Source organism: Drosophila santomea, chromosome 2L (genome assembly GCF_016746245.2).
Source record: "Drosophila santomea strain STO CAGO 1482 chromosome 2L, Prin_Dsan_1.1, whole genome shotgun sequence".
NCBI classification, from domain to species: domain Eukaryota; kingdom Metazoa; phylum Arthropoda; class Insecta; order Diptera; family Drosophilidae; genus Drosophila; species Drosophila santomea.
The window spans coordinates 11164840-11186111 of NC_053016.2; the positions used below are offsets into that span (position 1 = coordinate 11164840).

General features: G+C 39.0%; 1 protein-coding gene across 2 annotated transcripts in view; it reads right to left on the reverse strand.

Annotated features, from left to right (window-relative positions):
- The window catches only part of LOC120443847 (CUGBP Elav-like family member 2), a 106260-nt gene that overhangs the window by 74151 nt on the left and 10837 nt on the right, over positions 1 to 21272 (reverse strand). For both annotated transcript variants that reach the window (XR_005615602.2, XM_039623207.2), the window contains exon 2: positions 1674 to 2609. Coding sequence is in view for 1 of the 2 variants with exons in the window: in XM_039623207.2 (XP_039479141.2) it covers positions 1674 to 2389 (716 nt within the window). In the remaining variant the exon portion in view is untranslated. The remainder of the gene's footprint in view (positions 1 to 1673; positions 2610 to 21272) is intronic.

Below are 21272 nucleotides of genomic sequence, written 5' to 3' on the forward strand. Positions count from 1 at the left end.
ACGAACGGAGACCACGAGAATAGCAGCTAAAGTTGTAAATTGCTGGGGCAGTAAACATAAAATGTCATACTCAGTGGGTTATAAAAAATTTACGCAATGTTTGTTTGCCTTTTTGTGGAAGGCGTTAGAAATAGGAGTACAGTAAGTATAGTATAGTACGGAAGTATTTCCTTTATATTTCCTATAACTATCATAGGAAATACTTAATAGACCTGAAATAATATTCCCAAAATTCCATAACCTTCTAAAACCACTTATAATACTTATTTAGTATTGTATTCTAATCCCATTTTTGTGTATAAATAATATCCTGTCAAAAAGGCGCCTCCCTTGGCGCCAACTATTTGCATGTGTGATAAGGTTCAGACAGTGTGGCATGGGAAAATGGGAAAAAGGGGTAAAACCAATGGCAAGGAACCCTTAGCAGGGCCACAAATCAAAGGCAGAAACATGAAAACAATATGTCAAATGATATTACACATTAAATTAGTTAAGACCAAACAAATGTGAATAATAACGCCGCCTGTCGCGTGTCTGCGGGGGTGTTTGGGTGTAAGGAAAAGCCGTTTTCGTGTCGAGCATGTGCTCGGAAAACTCGATTTTCCTTACACCTACACCTCCGAACCCACTTAACTTAACGTAACCGCCGCAGGACGATTTTCCATTGCTACTTCGCTTATATGCACACATATTCGCCTGGCGGCAATTTGTCACGTGACATTTTCGTTTGGCCAAAAATTACAAATGTTTTTATTATTTTTTTGGTTTGTTTTTCGTATTCGCGATGCCATGCAGGTGCTTCAAGGCGTTGCCAAGGTGCGTGTTTCAGGATTTTGATTTCTCGGCGTGTTTACACTGAGGATACAAAACAACATGACAGCACACGAATGGAGCACGCAAGTTCGATGGAAGGGGAACCAAATTCCTTTCTGCTTAAGGAAAATGCATTTAAATATTTTTAATAATAATCCTTTTAAATTTACAAAGTTTTAAAGTATCACCAGTTTAAGCCACAAAAAGAAGCAGAGCGCATTTTCTCCCATGCACCTGACTTTCGATGTTTATTTATGCATTCACCCGAATTAACGATAATTTTAATGGATTTTTCCTGTACTGGTTGTATACTCATTTACAGTTCTATAATTATATAGCTTCTTGTCCATTTCTGCTAATGAATTAGGTTGGATTTCAAAGAGCATTCACGTCCTGCACGCAAACATGCAATGCAGTTAAAAATTTTCGGAAAAAACTAAATGGAAATGCTTTACAATTGCTGCTATAATAGTTTCTTATGTGAAGGAAAAACTCGTTAAAAAGTGAAATTATGATTTATGTTTGAAAGCAAAATGTATTAAGAATGCAGAGTGCACAAAAACAAATTATATTACTGTTAATGATAATATAATTACATTTTCTTTTCGAGTTCGCTTTGTACATGTATAATAATTACTGATAATATAATTAAATTGCTATAATGACGGCGTGTATTTCGATAAATAAATATTTAAAAGGACGTAGATAATATTACAAATAAATTGATATGTTGAACAAGAAACAAATAAATAAGTAAAATATTACAAATAATAATGAAAACACTTTGTTAGAGGTTAGTGTGAGTTGATTTTGGGGGTTCCGGAATGGATATGTCGGTATGTCGTCTTTCGCACACTCACCTATCCCTCAGGCAAATTTTGAACTCCGTCTGGGAATCGTAGTCGCTGTTATCGATAAAGCTGCTGCGATCCCGTTCCCGTTCCCTCTCGCGCTCCCGCTCCCGCTCCCTTTCCCGCTGGTACTCCTGCATGGTGGCTAGCTGTTTGTGGAACAGTTCCTGCTGCGTCTGGAGGAGATCGTGGTGATCCTGCAGAGCGGCCAGCTGGGAAAGTTGCTGCTGATAGGAGGGCGTCTGCTGCTGCTGCTGCTGCTGATGCGGTGGCGATGTGGGTCTGGGTCGCTGGTACGGATGATGGTGGTGGTGATTGTGGTGGGGCTGATGGTGGTGCAGCTGCTGCTGTTGCTGCTGCTGGTGGTGGGGCGGCGGATGGCGCTGCAGCTGATGGTGGTGATTGTGATTATGGTGGTGCTGCAGACTGTGGCTGCTCTTCAGCTGCGTCAACTTGGCGTCCACCTCCGCGAGGCCGAACTCCAGTTCCGCCTGGGCCTGCTGCTCGTAGGCCTGTTGGGCCTGCTGCAAACGCTCCCGTTCGCTGCGCGGGGAGTTGGCCAGTTGTTCCGCCGGTGGTTCAATCTCGACCGCTGAGTAATCATAGTCCAGGCGGTGGTGATGGTGCAGCGACGACTGTGTGTTCTTGCTGTCCGCCGTTACCGCCCCCGTTCCGGGCGTGGCAGTGGCTATTTTGCCGGCCAGCGCGTCCAGCGAACTGAGCATCTTAATGGATCCGCTGATTGATCAGAAGTTGTGGCTATAGTCGATCTGAAATCTCACGCCTTTCGGTGGGTTTTTCGCTGACATGCAGATTCTGCTGGTGAGTCGTCGACCTCAAACCCTTCGCCGATTTGCCACTAGCTTCTATTGGGACTCCTCTCGTGGTATCCTTAGTTTTGTATTTAAGTTTCTTTAAAATTGTAAAATATTGCCTATAATTTGCCTGAAGGAGAAGTTGAGAGGCAAATTGCAATGGATTAGTAAGTTTAAATGAATATTTATTAGTTAAGGTAGATAAATGTGCGGATGGATGCGACCTTGAGACACTCATGCATGCAATTCCTATTCCCCGTTTATTTTCCCGCTTAGGTCAGCTACATTTCACTTAAGCTCACAAACTCGAAAATAAAGAACCAGTTCACACACACTCACACACACTCGCACACACTTAGTCACCCACACAAGCACCCGCTTAGTGTGTGCTTTTCTGTCTGTGTCCGTCTCTGTCGGTGGTCGTAAAATGCAAACACTTGAACCAGAAAAGGGGGCCAGCTTGAAAGGCAGAAAAGGGGGTTTCAGGGATAAGAGGATGCACTGCTGGAGTGTGGATACCACTCACATTGTGTGCACTGTTTGTCCACCCCGTTGCCCCACCGCATCATCGCATCATCGCAGCACCCACTTTCCACATGGCCACCCCCACAAACACAAACATCTCGAGGGGCAAAAGTCGCTCTTCTGGCTTCTGTGGTCAAAATAATTGGGGGACACATTCAAATGAAGAAAATCAAGAGGAATGCCAAAGTTATACCTTTTTAGCATCCTGAATTCGTTGGAATTCGTTTCACACTTGCACGGCTGCAAAATGAATATTCATTTTTCATTTTATTTTTAAACTTTGGCAGGGAAAATTCGTTTTCTGTTTTTCTAAATGTTGCAATTAATAACTTGTCATCGGAGGAGCGTAAGAATTTCCATTAAGAAACCAAATAGGAATTTAGTAACAAATATAATCCTTCTGCTAACTAAACAAACTCTTAAGCCTGACTGATCCTATAGTCTCAGAATCCTTATCCACTCTGCTCAGCACCTGCTATATACTCAATCAAGTTGCAGCTTACAACAAAAATCCATTGTTGCTGTTGAGGCAGCAGCAGTTTTATATCTAGAAAAAACTACAAAGTTTGCTTAGTATATTTTGCCAGCAATGATTGAGGTGCTGATGGGAAAAAAAGAAGTGCAGAGTGGGTGGCTGAGTGGATGGGCGATGGGTGATGGTAATATCGTCCCTTGGATTTTGTTGTATGACACTATAAAAGTCAACTTGAATGCGGTGTGTAAATTTCACCACATCTCCTGCTCCAAGGATACATACATACGCCAAGGCAGTTCTCAGTCTAGTGGCATGCAACTTTAAGTAGTTCTCCCTGCCACACATCCTTTCTGCATCCGCAGCAATGGTTGCATTTGAAAGGAATTTGCCTTTTACAAGATTTTACTCTTTGCAATTTACACGCGTCGACCGCTTTTCCATAAGCACACAAATGCATCTAAAACACACTGCGTACACGACGTTTTGCCCATGTGTTTGTTTGACTGTTGCAAGCAGTTGGCTTTTGTAAATGTTACTTCCTTATTACATGGCATTATATTACTCCAGATACACGGAGCTGGTCCCGGCTATCAAAGTAGTCGCAGCCACAAATGGGAAACAGAATGCGAATGGAAGGGAAGTTCCAGGAACAAAAAGATGTGGCTTGTTTGTGGGAAGTTTTTCCTAAATGCTTTCCAGGATGTTTGCCCACACAGGATGTCTTTGCAGCAACAGCAACGGAAAGAAAGAATTCTTTATACTTGTAATTAGCGAAAGGTAGATGTGTTCTGCAACTCATTTTGAGGTTTAGTCTAAGGACCTTAAATTTAATTAGGAAATGCATATTAAAGTGGCAGATATTCATCAATTAAGCGATGCGAGTATTTTGATGAGAAAATATTGAATTTAATATCTTTTCAGCTTGTCACCCATTCAACATTTATTGATAATTTTAAAATGCACATTTATAAAAAAGCTTGTATTATTTAAAGTGCAGACAACACAACAAAAGAGGTGATAAATAATTATCAGCACAATATTATTTTAAAAATCTGTTAGAATAAAGCGCAAATGAATACATCATCCATTTTACCGAAAAAACGCAACCGACTTATGATTAAAAAAGCTTAATTAAGTGCACAAAAACCGAAATTTGCATTCATTAGTTTCAAACGAGTGTAGCTTTAATCCTTTAAAAAACAATTCATCAACTTAATTAGGCAAGCAGCTAATTGCATTCAAAGGATATCAAGCTCAACCCACAGCCTCAAGGCAAAAGTGCCAGACAGTCGAAAGTCAGCTCCTTTTTGTACTTTTCATTAGCCCTCTCATAATAGAATTTGAAAGGGCTTTAAGAACGGCACACTCACTCTGTGTGTTATCAAAACTAACAAACGGAAAACTAAGAGGAATGTGCGCGGAAAACTCAGAGAAAAAACTGCAAGGGAAAATCCCGCTAGACGGGAAAACTCTCGTTCTCTGGGCTTCAAAGACAAGCGCGCTATAAACCAAAAGCATAAATCCTTTGGCGCAAAATAAATAAAGCAAACTGGCACGAGGAAAATGAATATGCTCTCCTTCGGAGACAGAAAAGGATATATAAGTGTAAAAGAGTTGATAAGCGGCATCTGCAAAAGCTTTTTAACACCCAGCCAGAAAGGAAAAGGCGAAAGAGACACATTGCATGCGGATTTTTCCCGCTGCGGGCCCGCAAATAAATGAAAATAATGAGATTTTCCTCGCCATTCGAGTGACACGAGAGCGACTTGGAAATTATTGAGCTCTAAAATAGGAATAGTAAATGAAATAGGTCAGATAACACACGTGGTTGTAATTGCACACTCTGCCCAGGTGAGATTTCTCACAATTTATTTGAATACATTCACCGTAGATTTCATTCGATATGTGCACTAATTAATTTACCTAAACAAAACCCAGCCCGGCTGTTTTACTTTTCAAAGCCCTCGCATCCCTGTTTTGTGAATAAATATGTACACAATATGCAATTATCAGCTGAATCTAAAGCACAATTTCCTGATTTCCATGGTGATGCGAAACTAGTGCAAACATTCACTTTGGCCAACATTAAATCAATCGAATCGTTTATTGCATTGTGTCATTCACTATATATAATCTTGAGCATGATATAGAAACACAACAGCCGACCTGTTCCCGAAGACAATGGCATAAATTGTCAGCCGACAATTTAATAAACAATGCAAACTCAGGGCTAAAGTAATTAGACATTTATGGATGTGTGCTCGAGGCTCTAATCCCAAGCAAATGTAAATGCATCGACTAACTAATTAAGCAGCAAGAAGAGATGGCCTCAAAACATCTATGCAAAATTCGACATTTTCCTTTGCCTTTAAAGCTTGAATCCTTGAAATTAAATATCGCACACAATTACTGCCTTCGCCGTTTGGGTCGTAAAGAAGAAAGTCTTAACCGCAACAAGCCAAAGTCACGATGAGCGGGAGAAAGCAATTACTTTCTGCTTTGCTTGTTGCTTCTGCCACAAGGAGGAGACGTCTCTGGGTTGCTACTGCCCCCGAAAAAATGGGAATAGAAAACTTTTTGTGGCCCTGACAGCAGTTTATGCTACACTTGCTCCGACTCAAACTGTCAATATTTTACTTTAAGACACCCAGCCACAAGGAGTCGGGCAGCAACCACATCATTTGCTATAAATTTACTTCATGCTACTGCTGCTGCTGCTGTAGGAACCCAAAACTCAACGGAACAGAACAACAAAGTGGCAACTTCTTGTGGGCGGTTCCAGACATAAATTCCTCCTTACTGATTTTCTCAAGCTGGACGTATAATGGGAATTAAAACGAAAAAGTGCTCAAGATGCCTTCGTTGGAACTTCAAATAAGGCAGTATTTATATTTTGTTGCAAAGGGAAAAGCTTGTTATTTGAAATCACTCTCTAAGGTGTATGAAAGTATGCAACACTTTATTGTAAGTCAAGAACTACGCTGCGATCTTATTTGAAAATATTTCCTGTGAATCAAAGTGTCCACCGAGACTTTTGTATAAAATAACTTATTTAGAATTTTCCCATTTCCCAGCCACCAAAAATCCTACTGTACTTTGTGGTTGATGCCGAACATGTTTTCCTGCCAAAGTTGAGGCCAAACCTGCCCCACAACCACTTCCTCTCAATCGAACCACCCAGCCAAGTGGGCCACAAATTTTGAGGTCAGTCCTGAACGGTCTGGCATAAATCTGAGTGCAAACTACACCGAGGAGAAAGCGTCTTGGACACAGGACATCTCGGTCTCAGACTCCTTTGGCCTGTGGCGAGTCCTTGGGAACGGACTTTGAACCCCACGTTGATGCTGGTAATCAAGGCATTAAGTGTGTTTACTGTTTATTTTATTAGACTTTAAGGCTTAATAGCTTTTTCTAGAGCGTTTTTGGGCTCGCCTTTGTTTAGCTGCCCCACTCGAACTCGCCTCCCCGCCCATTTAAGTATTTAATTAAAGTCAACTTTGATTTAATTAAAAGTTCTGGCGCTTGCCCAATATTTTGCTCATGAATTATTTATGCCAACAAAGGCGCAAAAAACAAAAAAAGGTGGCCAAACTGATTAAGTCGAATAAACATAAAACGCGAGGCAATTGCTGATGGTAGAAAACAGGAAGTGCGACAAGTTACAAGTTTCCACCGCAAAATAAGAAGAACTCTTACTCTCATTAGCGAGAAACTTTGCCCAGGACTAAGACTATAACCTTCCCTATTTTCCTTAATATTCTCTTCCTGTTTTTAATGGCAAACTTTTCCTTAAACTTTTTCAGTCCTCTTTACGTTCTTTCACTTTTCCTACTTGTCTTGACCAGCACTTGGTCAATTTCCTGGTCAATTTTGTAACTTTATTGACGTGTCCAGCGATCGACTGTCATTGACTACCTCGCTGTTGTACTTGGCGCTAATCTGTCGATTTTTGTAAAAAATATTTCCAATATGTTCTTCTTCTTTTCAAATATAATGCATCATTCAGCCACCTAGCAATACTTAAATTTATGATTTCTTTTAAAAAATTTTAAAGGCTTAAAAGCTATTTCTTTTGATTAACTAATTTAAGAGTCATAGGAATTTCATCGAATTTAATGTCACACAAATTAGATATTATCTGTGTATCAAACAATGGTTACCCTGTAAAATTCTGAAAAATAATTTTGTTTTCATTTAGATATCCATTAACCCTTAAAGCATACTTTTGTTGGAACACGTAAACATTTGAAACATTTATGCTGTTACAACAAGAAGCTATTTTGATTTCATTAATGTGTAGTTTCTGTTATAGACCACTTAGAGCGTGAAATTGACTTATAAAAATCCGCTAGCAAGGGGTAATCTCTAGTCTATAGCGTGCGCGCTGCTTCTGAAGTCTGGGGCACAGCACTGACCTAGTATAAATATTAGAACAGTAGCTGAACGAATTTCGAGCCACACCGAACCAACTGGGGAACAACTGCGACGACTCTGTAATAATTTATATTTATTTTCTGTTATCTGTTTGACCAAAAATTGCAAACTGCAAAATTGCCAAACCAGAGCCCCAGAGTCAGGAAAGCTGAGAGGCTGGGCCTCATGAAATTTCTATTGGACGTGTTGGTGGGTGGGTGGGTGGATTATTTTCCACCAGGTGGGTGGACAGGACAGAACTGCCATTGTTGTGTCAGGGGCATGTTCATGTTTCATGTCCATATGCACACTCGGCTGTTTGTTGTTTATGCAAATCTCAAATGTCTCGTAAAAGTAAATGAACAGACAACAGAAGGCAACAAAATAAAAAGCAGCAAAAAAAACCGAAAACAATTTCATATTGAAAATAAGCTGTTGGCGTTTGCGGCTCAGTTCTTGTGAGTGGATGATGAAAACTTGAGTTTTTGCTTTTGGGATAATAAAATAACTCTGTAGTTTTAGAGAACCTACAGCATTGGTTCTAATAAATGGAATTTACAGGAAAAGGACCCAATTCTATGATTACGGCCGAGTGAAAGGCATGACTGCCATTTTAGGCTCATTTATTTAGAAATACTGCAGTAAAGAAACCAGCCCATGGTTTTCTTCACGACCTGTTCGAAGCAATTAACACATTGTCCACCTTTTTAATGCTTCCAGCAAGTAGGAAAATGCCAAAACACTTGGCATTTCGACTTGGCCATAGATGAGAGAACAGAAAATTGCGTGCCAAACACTCGCAAACTGAACAGTTTTATATATCAGACCTGGCTCTACCTTTTATTGGGCAGCAATGGGGGAATTATTTATGGAACCCACACACGCAGCTGGCGGCACATTTCTCATTAAACTGCCTTCACCATTTGCTAATTAATTCGAGAAACTCCATTTATTTCAACGCTGAAACAACTAAATTTCACTCCCTATTTGTTCTCATCGGCCATTCGGTTCTTGAGAACCTCGCAAGAATGTCGAAATCAATTTTTGTTGCGTTTGCTTTCTCGACTTTGGCAACGAGATTTGTGTTTTTACGACTTTTGGCATGTCCAGCGGGAAACGAGGGAAACTGCTTTTCCACAATTGCGTGTTTTTTCAACGGGCGAGCAGGTTAGGATCGTTTAACTTCTGACCAACTGCTCACGCAAAAAATATTTGTACGAAATCAAATTAATGGCCTCCCGTTGATGTTTTATTAATTTATACGGCTTTCCGGGGGCTGCGAAATAAATGATATTGCTCATACGACGCGTGGTTTGCATTATTGAGTAATTAAATACTAATTAAAGCGTAACATGAGCCAATTCCCTTGATTTTAATGTGCAGCCTCGTCGCCGAGAGTTTTGGTTGGGGTGGAAAAATAAAGCAAGTTAACGAGGAAATGGTCGACTTTGTTCTTATCCCCAGATTGCGTCAGCATTAATTAGTTGGCTGAGTACTTTATACGCGCAATAATTAAATATATTGCAGTTGGTGGGCTCTGGGAATAAATAATTAGCAGTGCTATAGTTTTAAACACACCACTTAAATTGCCTGGATTTGTATCCTTTCGGCTAAACCTTTTAGGCAAACGCATTAAATCTAACACGCAAAGCGCTGTAAATAACAAATTAGACGAAAGGAGCCCAATAACCATTTTGCACGGCTAGACGACTCTGGTCCTGTTTAATTGCCCCTCAGTGACTTGCATCCTGTTCGGGCATATCGTGGTTGCTAGTAAAACCAGAGGCCAGACACTGAGGGCATGGGTCTCATAAAGGACACTTGTCTGGCTTTCGCTCCGGTTTGGAAAACTCCTCAACTGAACTAATTACTCACAGAGTTTCCCGACTCCCTTGAGTGCGGTGCCAAATGAACCAAAAAAAAAAAAAAAAGTTTATGCATGCGCTTTATACATTGATAAATGCAATAAACTTTGACAATATTGTATTGTCGCTGTTGATAAAAATGTATAAATAAATATATATTTTTTCGCTCCATTCCCAGCAATGGGCTTTTTTCGCATTTTGCTGCTCTGTGCTGACATGTCACTCAAATTGTGCGACGTTCGATTCTGTTTGCCCGACTTCCTGCTCCTGTTGTTTGCTCCTGTTGTATAATATATCCTATCATAATCTTTCCTGACACGCGACGCTCCCGGTGCCGCTTCAGTTTCCTTTTTTATTATCCTTATCTTTAACTGGGTTCGTTTGTTTTCCATCCGCTGTGTGTGTGTGTTGGTGTGGGTGTGTGTGTGTGTGTCGTGTCCTTTCAAATGTTGTTGCGACCCATCAAGTTGATGTTGTCAATTTTCGTGAAAATTTATTATTTGTTGCTTTCGAAATTTGACATTGTCATGCAGTTCGTTAGCCATTTCTGGCACAATTGTGATGTATTAAAACAGTTGACAGACCATTGCATGGTCAGAAAAATAAGTGGGGAATATTTTCCTGCCCGAGTACGCTAATATAGGTTAACTTCGTTTAATCCATCGAAAACCATAAACTAAACATTCAGTAATTGATGCATGCATACTATGTACGAAAGTACAAACGTAGATACAAATTTAAAGCGGCCAGCTGCCAGTAGCGAAATCCAACTGTCTGCGAAATAATTCTTCCCCTATATTTCTAATGCTGCAAATATCCTGCAACAAAGCACAGGTTTTCCCCAGTATTCGATTTGCAGAGCCGCATCTAAATCCTTCACTCGATGTGTGTGCATCTGGTGTGCTTATCGGGTCTGCCATAGGTTTTTGTCAAATAAATATTGGCTGCAGCATTCGCACATAAAATACACAAAAACACAAAAACAAACCAAAATGCGCCAAAACCGGTATAAAGAAAACAGACGACAAATAAAAATAGGAGCCAAAGATATCGTGATGGGGAGGGAAAGGTGGGAAGGTGCGGGGAGCACACAAAGCTGTTGACATTTTGTGGAGGATATTCACGGAGTGGATGCACCACATACAGATACAGATACAGATACGGATTGAATGGGGCTATACAGCTTATGGTGGGGATTCCCCTCCCTGTCCAGCTACGCCGTTTGTTTATTTTCCGGCTTCATGTTAATTCGTGTGTAATAGACAATGTGGCCGAAATCAGCAAAAAGACCAAAGGGATTGGCCTAAAGAACAAAATACAGTTAAAATCCTTTTTGCTTGCGTGGTGTTTTGCGTCCCTTCTCGATTTTTGTCGACGTACGCTTATCAAAAAGGGTTGTGCTTTGTTTTACACACAATCTGCAGGTGTCCTGTGACTTTGACCAGTTACAGGACCTTTTTCTTTTTGAGCAGATCTATATCTGTGAATCACCTTTCTGTCTGTCTGCAAACAAAAATATTATCAGCAATTTCCTCTTTTTTTGTTAAAACGATTTAAAAGGGTTCAACGTTCAATTGAATTATCTTTGCCAAATTGTGCAGATTTGTTATGCAAAAATAGATTTAAAGATTTTACGCTGATTTCCAGAGGTTCAATGGTGAGTTAATGCAATGCCTAAGTGGTTTATTAAACATATTGTATTTAATTCCTTAGGTAAGTTGAATAAATAAATGGAATCCAAGTTTTAATGATTTTTGCATTCATTTCATTTTGCATTTATTATTAGCATGCTATTTATGTTCATGAATATTTCACAAGGCCGTGCCCAACTCAAAGACTTAAATAGTTATCTGAAAAATACACAACATTTATTTAACAACAATCGAGAGATTAAAGCTGGGCCGAGCTCTACTTGCTAAACTGAACTACATCAATAATTGAATACAATAAATGTGCTCCAGAACACAGTGCGTATGAGTTATGTTGTCGTTGCCGACGTCGCCGTCGTTTGTCGCTTGTTAATATGGCTCATAAATAACACATTTATGGCACAGACACACGCACTGCACAGTTCAGGACGCATTACAATGAACTCACACAGACACGCGGCTGCGGGCATGTGTGCGTGTCTCTGAATTTACACACACACACACACCCATTTGTTTGGCCTGTCCGTGTCTCTCTATTAGCAGCTTTGATATGCAAATTTTGCGCCTACATAATAAAGTTGCACCAGATTTTTAACCCGCCATCCTACCAAAGCAGCAGCAATACACACACACACGCACACACACACCACGCCCAGTTACGCACACTAATGCAAATCCTAATAGTTTAATATGCTTATAATTGTTGGCTAAAATTGCATTGCCCTGATGTTTTGTTTTCCTCGTGCCGTCTCTCTCTCTATATCTCTCTCTCTGCCTTTTAAATATTTTATACATTTCCTATATAGTTTTGACCATTTAAATTTTCATCGGCGCCGAGCGCTGAGTGCATTTGACAGACAGACAGGCAGGCATTGTTTAGGCTTCCCAGTACGCATTTCCCCTCTTCTATCTAAGGTTTGATTTATGTTTTATGCATTTTACCAAATGAATTTAATTTATGGTAGAATATTCTATTCTATGTTTTTTTACAAATATTCGCTGTCAGAAATGCTCATTTCGGGCTCGACGGAAGTGGTGAACGTTTGTTTGGTTTTCAGGCAGTTTTTACTATTTTCGCAGAGAGACGAGAAACAAATTGTTTGGAGGGAAAAGGGGTCCGGGAATAAAATCGATTTTAAAACAATGCGTAAAAGGATATGAGGGTTTTTGCATTCAAAATTCAATACATTTTTAATTAAGGAAATTGTGTAGGAAATTTCAGGGTTTTTTTTTTTAGGTATTTGACGCGGCTGCAATTCAGTTAGAAAGAAAATTTGTTTTGAAAATAAAAAATACCTCATATGAATTTGGCACTGCCACTTAACGGAAAAAAAGATAACAATATATGAATGCAGTAATGTAATAACTATTAAACTATCTTGAAACAAGTTGGATTTTTCTTGAATTTTTCTTTGATGCGAAATCGATTTCGGCATTTCCTTTCACTTTTACACCATCAAATTGAAACATTTCCAGTGATTTCACTTGCAGAAATTTCACAGAATTTTCGCATAAAGCCCTGGGAACTTGGCCCAATTATGGCCCGGCACAAACAACACAAGCCGATGTTGTGCCGCGCCAGACGCCCAAAAGTCGGCAAATGTTTTTTGTTTGCTCTGGTTACGGGAACTGGATTCTGGGCTCTGGGTTCTGGGATCTGGCTTGGCAGTTAAACCGCACTTGCGGCAGTCACCTTGTCGCTCCGCTTTCCATTTCCTCTTGCCCTCGCTTTTATGGAAAAACCATGGGTGGTTTGGGTGGCAAGTGGGTGGTTATACATATATACATACATACATATACACCCTGTCATAAATCTCACAATTTCTGCATGGAACTCAGCTGCGTTTTGGCTTGGCTTTATTGCCGCCAGTAGACGCGACTCGTTGTTGCTTCTCCACTACTTATGTATATATAAAGTTCAGCGTGAAATGTCTTAATAAAGTCTCCTGAGCACAGAGATAGCAGTGCAAAAAGCTAGAGTGAGATGCCCCGCTAACATCTTTATGTCAAGGACATTTTTATGCCTCCCACAGCCGTCAGACGGGGATCGAGATTAGATGACCGGTGTTGTTTTTACGTTCAGATTTGACTTTATGGCCTGAAAGGCATTTATTTTGAAAGTATTAACTATTAAGTGTGCCTTAATATTAAGAACATTGTGTTGGTAACACTTATTCAGCAAATTCAACACCATTGATTTGTATATGGTACTATGATGGCTCATTCCCATTAGGAAATTATAAGAGTTTGCCTTTCACTTTGGATAAATATATTTAAACTCAAGATAGAAAGGATGTATGTTATGCCCACTAAATTATGACAGCTTGTTTGGTATTTAAACAAACGTTGTATATTCTGACTTCATTAGGAATCTGCCTCGCTAGTGGAAAATCTAGTTTGCTTTTCAGTTTTTACTTTTTATATGATGTCGCAACTGCTGCTTGCTCTCTGCACCAATTTAATAATGTCTAGTTAGGGGCAATTTCCTCACCCAATTTCCACCCAGTCCAATTAGCGAGCGTCTTTAGCAACAGCACTCGGCATGTGTCCTGTCTCCTACTCATGTCTTTATTAAATGCTCTCGATGTCTGAACATCTGCCAGGACCATATGGAGGAGGTCTATCTGTGTGTATATAGCAAACATATGTCGAATGTTGCGTGTGTCTGTAATTTAATAAATTTAATGAACATATGCCGCCATAGTAAACAAGCCGAGATTGAAGAGAGTCAGAGGTGGAAAAAGATGTTGCATGGCTGAAATACACACAAACTTTAATGTCAGTGGGCATTTGGCTGGGAATAATTTTTCACTGTCCCTCTAGAAATATACATAAAGACGAAAAAGTTCGGGGGAGAAAGATTATGTGGACGTGTACCCACTGACTTATGATTGATGTCTTTTGTTATTGTTCCCTCTTTTATGTATTTCTCATCTCGTTCCTCGCCCCAAAACATTTTTTCGGTTTATTAGATATAATATTTTAGTGGCCTTTTGTGAGTCAGTGTGTTGTTCTTTTTTTTTTTTTTTTTTGTTATTTGATGCTTTCTAGCAGACATGTGTTTACTCTTGTTTCCGAGTGCAAAGTGAAATGGAAGGGAAGGCGGACAGGGATACATATATTTTAGGAAATTTTTTCACTGTGCATAACAAAGGCGGCACTTAAATGATGTCTCTCTCCTTGTTTCCTCCTGCAAATTATGTTCCATATGCTCTTCATTCTCCTTTTCCTTCAACAATAAATGTTTGCCACATTTTTCTTAACAATTTCATGGAAATTGCTCATTTTATGTTCAAATTTTGTGAGCTCCCTTTTCTGCTTTCCTCTTTTCGTTTGCACAAATTGTTTATTTTTATTTATATGGGCGGGTTTAATTGGCCGCACACACACATAAAAAGGGGAAGGAATGCGAGTAGAGGCTATAAAGATTATATTAATGCTTGTAAAAAATGCAGATCAAAACGGTTTTAGAGTCATAGTAAGTAGGAGAACTTTGCCTTAAGGGCAGCTGACTAGTACACGCATGGAATTTAAAAAGGTTCGTAATATCAATAAAAATATATTTTATATCAGTACAGTGTAGGTGAATATATACATTCGAAATTTGGTACAGCTGATATAATAACAGCACCGAAAAGTAGGCTTTAATAGTTGCCAGTCCTGTTCCGTGTAATTATAAATATTACGTATACGCACCATACGTAACAGAAAGAGATATTTATTTCTGTATCACAAAAACTTAATTTTTTCCGACAGTAAAATTCAGTTTTAAGCCCACATTGTTGGTACGGCTATTTATTTGGCTCAGATGTTGCACAATTTACTGGCTATTTTCACTGCATTTTTTACGCTTTGCATTGCGGTTGAGTTTCCTGCGTCTTTTGTTGCTGTCGCTTGTTTGCTGTTGTTGGAGAGGCGTCAGCTGACGTTGGCACATATTCAATACATTTCCTTTATGCCTGCGAACTGGAGCTAATTTGTTTACTGTCGGGTCCAGAGCCATATACCCTATTTACGAACACAGTTTTCGGTTCGATTTTCCCTGCCGCCATTCATTTGTGCCAGCTGGTCAAACCGTTTGCAAAGCACACAACGTGCTTTTCCATTGGCTGGCGAAATTAATTTTTAAATACATCTCGAAATAACTTTTTTAATTAAATTGCTGCCATGCCACGGAGTTGACTTAATGCCACAAAGTTTAGCTAATACTTAAACAATTAGTAGAAGAGCGCCTCGTCTTTTCCTCATTTTGTTTTTCTTTGTCTTTTGTGCATGGAAATTCTTGGGGAGTTTTTGTTTTCACTGGTTTACCTTTTTACATATCCAATTTTAGGACAAGGAGGATAAACTTTGGTTTTTATTTTCGCTTGACTGCTAAGATACATATCTAGATATAATTGGGGAGCTGAGGTACTTGCTTAATTTTACACTCCGTAAATGATGGTTATTTTTAATTTAATTGATATTCAGGTGCACGGGCGCCAACAAAAAATATTTCCTTGTTAACTTCCAGCGCAGAGTATTACGGATTTATTTTATTTTTATAACAAGAGCTTAACCTGAATTCAACGTTTCGGCAGCTGTTACAACCGATTGCTTTTGTTTCGCTTATTGTTAAACAATTTACAGGCTTAGCCTCGAATGCACAAAAGTTGAATAAAAATGTTTTCATTTGCATTGGGCGAGCGTTTATTCATTGCCATTTATTAATTAACTATAAATTGAAACGAATTCCCTCTCCGCCTTTCGCTTTCGATTCAATTATTGACGGCAAACAAAACCAAATATTTTACAAGCGAATTAATTTTTATAGAAAACAATATTTTGTTTTACTTTTTACTAAGGAAAATGGGGGCAATTAGTAAAGAATAAAATGTGGTAAACAAAAAATAACTGGTGACCTCTGTACGTGGCATACTTTTTCACATTGAGCCCAAATAAAGCTTTTAATTGTTACGAATGGATTAAGGGTTCATGGTGCGTATACTTAATGCAGCCTAAGTAAATTCATATTTATGTCAGCATTAAATGTGTGGCTGATGTTTTTATAAAGCGCTGTACGCAGCTTTTGTTCAAAAATGATTATACTGAAATAGCCATACTCTATAAAAAGGTACCATATAAAATCAAAGAGTTCAAAAGTAGTTGGGAGTACACATTATTGTTATCATAATGTGATACTGGTCTCGAACTAAAATGTGTTATAATGTTATAAAATTGTATCTCTATTTTGTTGTCGAACATGGAAATGTATAGCCAAGTTCGTTTGCATTTTCCTTACTCCCCGCTGATAGTAATTAAAACTATAAATTTGCGCATAAAATACTTTAAACACATCGCATTGTATATTAATATTGTTTTTGGTGTTGAAGATTTTTTTTTTGATAAGCAATTAATTGAAATATGATTGCCAATTAAAAGCATACTTGATGACCCACAAGCAGTGGCATATTTTAACATTTAAATTCATAATTAATGCAGCTGGCAATAAAAACTGCATAATAAAATAAAAACAGTGTATTTAATTAAAGTTTGTGGGTATATTGAAAATCCGTGTCGCTCACTTTTAATGGGACAAATGCGCAAAGGCTTGTCACGTGCATTCTAGTCTAGTCTCAACAACTAATTGAAAGGCAGACGGAAGGAAAAGTAAACAAAATTTCCATGCAAGGGAGCGTGGAGAGTCGGAGGAAGGACGCAGGCCTACAAAGAATGGCGGTGGAAAGAGCAAGGATGGAGGAAGGAAAAAAAAAAGTGGAGCACAGCTGCCGACCGACGACGTCCTTGCCCATCGTTATTATCCTGTTATCTCTCTAATAATGCCTCAGAGAGTTTGTAATTAAATTTTTCAAACACTGACGTCGCCGACGAGAGTGGCTGGCAGAGACTTGCGATCCGCAGACCAAAGACCAGATGCAAAGATACAGCGAGGAGGGTGTATTCAGATACAGCTATAGAGCTCACATAAAGAACGTTACGCGCACGAGTGCCACTAGTTAGTTAGATAATAACGCTCAACGGAAGCCGTTCAAAGCGGAAACGGAAGTCAAGTTAAGCGCACTACTAAACAGATACTTCAACATCGCAGCAAGGGGATGGGATGGGATGGCCACCGAGTGAAATTGAATTGGAGAGCGGCGGAGAATAGGACAGCAGATGGAGAACGATATTGATTGACTGCTGGAGCGACGTAAACAAAACCGATTGAATCCAAATGACTAAACGAAGGAGTGGATTGAGTTATGCTTAATTCAGCTCTAAAGTCTTGTTTTTTTTGCCAATTTCGCACAAAAGAATTCAATACAAATCATATGTATGGAAGATATCCTGTCCAAATTATGAATAATTTATATTATTTTTTAGTGCAATAATAATAAAATGTTTTAAAAATTTCAAAACATTAATCAAATCTACGTATTTTCTTAGACGGATTCAATAAAAAATAATATTTGTGCAGTGGATTATCGAGTTTTTCCTCTTAGCTCTCTGTTGAGTTTTCTTTTTGAATGTGTGTGGTTTCTGGCTCACACCAACACAAATTAGTTACGTACGCAGGACGCTTGGGTCCTTGTGGGAGGGAGACGGTGCTAGTCTGGCAGCGTTCGTCCCTCTCCCTTCCACCAGTGCAACCGCAGGAGACTGGCAGCGCAACAGTCAAGTCACGTCAAAGGCAGTCTGTCTCCCTTGCTATTTCCCCATTTCCGATTTTCCGTCTGCGTATTTAATTTCGCTCTGTATCCGTCCGATGTTCTATTTAAATGGTTACGTAATTGCATAATTATGGGCAAATGTAAGTTGAAACTTGTGGTTTTGTCCCGCTCCTCTGTAAACAACATTTTCACAAAGAGCTTCGGTATTTGTTGTAGGAGAAAAATTAATTCGGGGAAAAGCGTTCAGGGAGGTCACTGAACTGGCAGGAGCTTTTTAGCTCGAACTTGGTGGCCAATTGCGAGCGGTAGCACATAATTCTGATTTTAAAATATTTACATTTCTTCTGTGGTAACAAAAAGGAATACGATCTTTCGATGAAGGAATATATAGAAAGATAGTAATAACACAATCTGAATAAGTAAGCAGTAAGTATCCATTACATTTAAAATATTGCTATTCTTTTTCTGCATCAGATAGCATTTCATCTCCACCTTATAATTTAAATTCAGCCCCAGATGACAGCATTTAATTAAAAGCAATAAATCAAATGCCTGACAACTATATGCAAATATTGTTCTACAATTTTTAGCCTTGGGTCAAAATACAAGAGCTTACATCTACAAGTCTAAAAAATCAATACAGAAAAATTAATGAATGCAATTTATACAAAACGAATTGTTTTTAAGAATAATAAATATTAGGACAAGGACCATGGCACATTTTTATATCCCCCTCACGTTTTTTAATTAAAAGCACGTTTCCCTTTTCCGGTCTTGTCTTTTATCTCACCTTATATTTCCCCAATAATACCCGCAGTCTTTTGCTGTCAACAGACTTCGCGTAAAAAAACGCCAGCAAGAAAACGCACTCGCGTTTATTTCCGCTAGGCAACCGCGCCGGCACGTGATTGGCGACGAATTTCCATTTTTGTTGATTTCTGCTGTTGTTTGTTTCCCCGCCTGCGGCCACCGCTTGCCAATTTAAATTTTGCGGTCCAACATTTATCCAATAGATTGTTAAACACCGTTTTGTGCCACATTATCAAATTGCAAATTGTATTAAAATCGTAGCACAATATTTCACTTGATATTTGCCTTGCAGTTGTTTACCTGATTTTGTCAATTTAACATGAAATTGATTTATTTAGAAGAAAATTTCGTAAGCTCTAACTCACTTAAAGTTTTATGAAGAAATTACGCTTATGCTGTAAGGTGTCTTGGCATCCACCCTGAATATTCAACAGATTAAATTATATGAATAATTTTCACATCGTTTTCCCTGGCAAAATTATTTTCAAATATGATATAAACTGGCATTACTTACTCCGGACCAGGCAGATAACAAAAACGCTCACAAATTATGCGCAGACCATTAAAACGAAACGAGATTTCACTTTGCCACCATATATCCCACTCCCATGGAATATTTTTCTCAGCCAGGAGCTGCCATCTGCTGCCCCAAAGAAATCAAAACACTTATCAAATATGCATTGCGCATATTAAAAATCAATTAAATATTTACACAAACACACAAAATGGCGGCGGCCAAGAGCTCTTAAAAATGACTGGCACGGCAAAAACAATGCTCACTGCGAATTTAACAAAGGCAGCGAGCACTGTAATGTAATTGAGGCAGCAGCAAATATACAAGGGCAAAATGAAATCATAAATTTATTATGCCCCAGCTGTTGTTGTTTTCAGGGAGGTAAGGCATTGTTCAGATGCACAGATAAATGAGCTTTAAAAAACACCTAAATTCCTTGATTTATACGTTCTTAAAATCTCAAGGAACAAACAATATATAATATATACGAATTTATTTATGGTATTTCCTTGCATATGAACTAGTGTTATTGAAAATATAAGGTAGGGTACCAAAACAAGTACCAAATTTATATTATACCTGCTTTAAAGCAGGTTGAAGAAAAGTACCTTGTATAAACTGTAAGTAGCTTTTTCAATGATTATAACCAATAAGATCGAGAACTTGTATTGTTAATACTAGTACAACTGCAAATATTTTCATTGGCAACACTCCTTCCCCTTTCTGAATTTTGTTTACTTAGTTTTCCAAATCTTTTAAACCAGTTTCTTTGGATTTTTGAATTTTATTCAGCCTGGCAACCACGGTAACGGAAATGGAAATTGCAATTGCAAAACAGACGCGCAAACACATAGCAGGAATGCAAGTGTGGGAAAAAGCGAGGGAGACGGTAAACGGAAGGGAATAAAGAAGAAAGGCTGCCATTGCTGTTGTTGAAGTTTTGCATTTCCGGTATGCAAGCACACACACACACACATGCACACACAACACTCAAAAGCAAAGTTGTGCAGCGGGAGAGAGTGGGAAAGACACAATCTGAAGACGTAACAATGTGTAATTGTTGTTGCCCATTGATAAAGCTTAACAGTCAAAAAAGGCAAGAGAGAAGCCAGCCACAGAGCCACAAAACTCATTTGCATTTAACACGTTGACACACAGCAGGAAGCTACAGTGGCAATCGGCTAAATGCAACTATGCGATACGCAGATACAGATTAAGCACAACAATGTTTAATCATAAAACCATTCTACATGGTAACAGAAAATAATTCCCAACAAGAATTAAAGTCTAACGATAGCTATTTTATGTAAGACTACATATTAAATTGCTTACTTTAGTGCTGCGTTGAAATACATTTTAAGCTGCACAGTGGCAATCGAATTTACGGCAGAATCAACAAAGGACAAAGGCCAACCGAGAGCCTTTGATTACGACTGTTATCATTTGAGCCTGTCTCTCTTTTTTATTGCACACACAGACGCACTCCTCTTTATAGATTTCTTTTCCACTTTGACTGATTGAATTTTCGACGGCGCACCTAATTGTACACTTAACCGAATGCGAGAGAAAGGAGCGAATATAAATAATTAAAGAAGCCGGGCTTCCTTCTTGGTAATGCTTTTTCTTTGGGTTAATTGCAGAGTTAAGTTCGAGTCTTACAAAAGTGTTGCCTACTTAAAAGGGCACACACTGGCGCAAACGTCCGGACGCGATAACGGTACCAAAGGACAACGGCTAACGACCATCGACAATCGACGAACAGGACGAGCTGGACGAACGACGCAGGATAACACCGCTGATCAGGACATCCGCACCGTTTGAAAGCACGATTTATACTAAATACTGATTTCGCTTCGGCAGCAGAGTCGGCAATTGTCAAATTGAATTTCGCA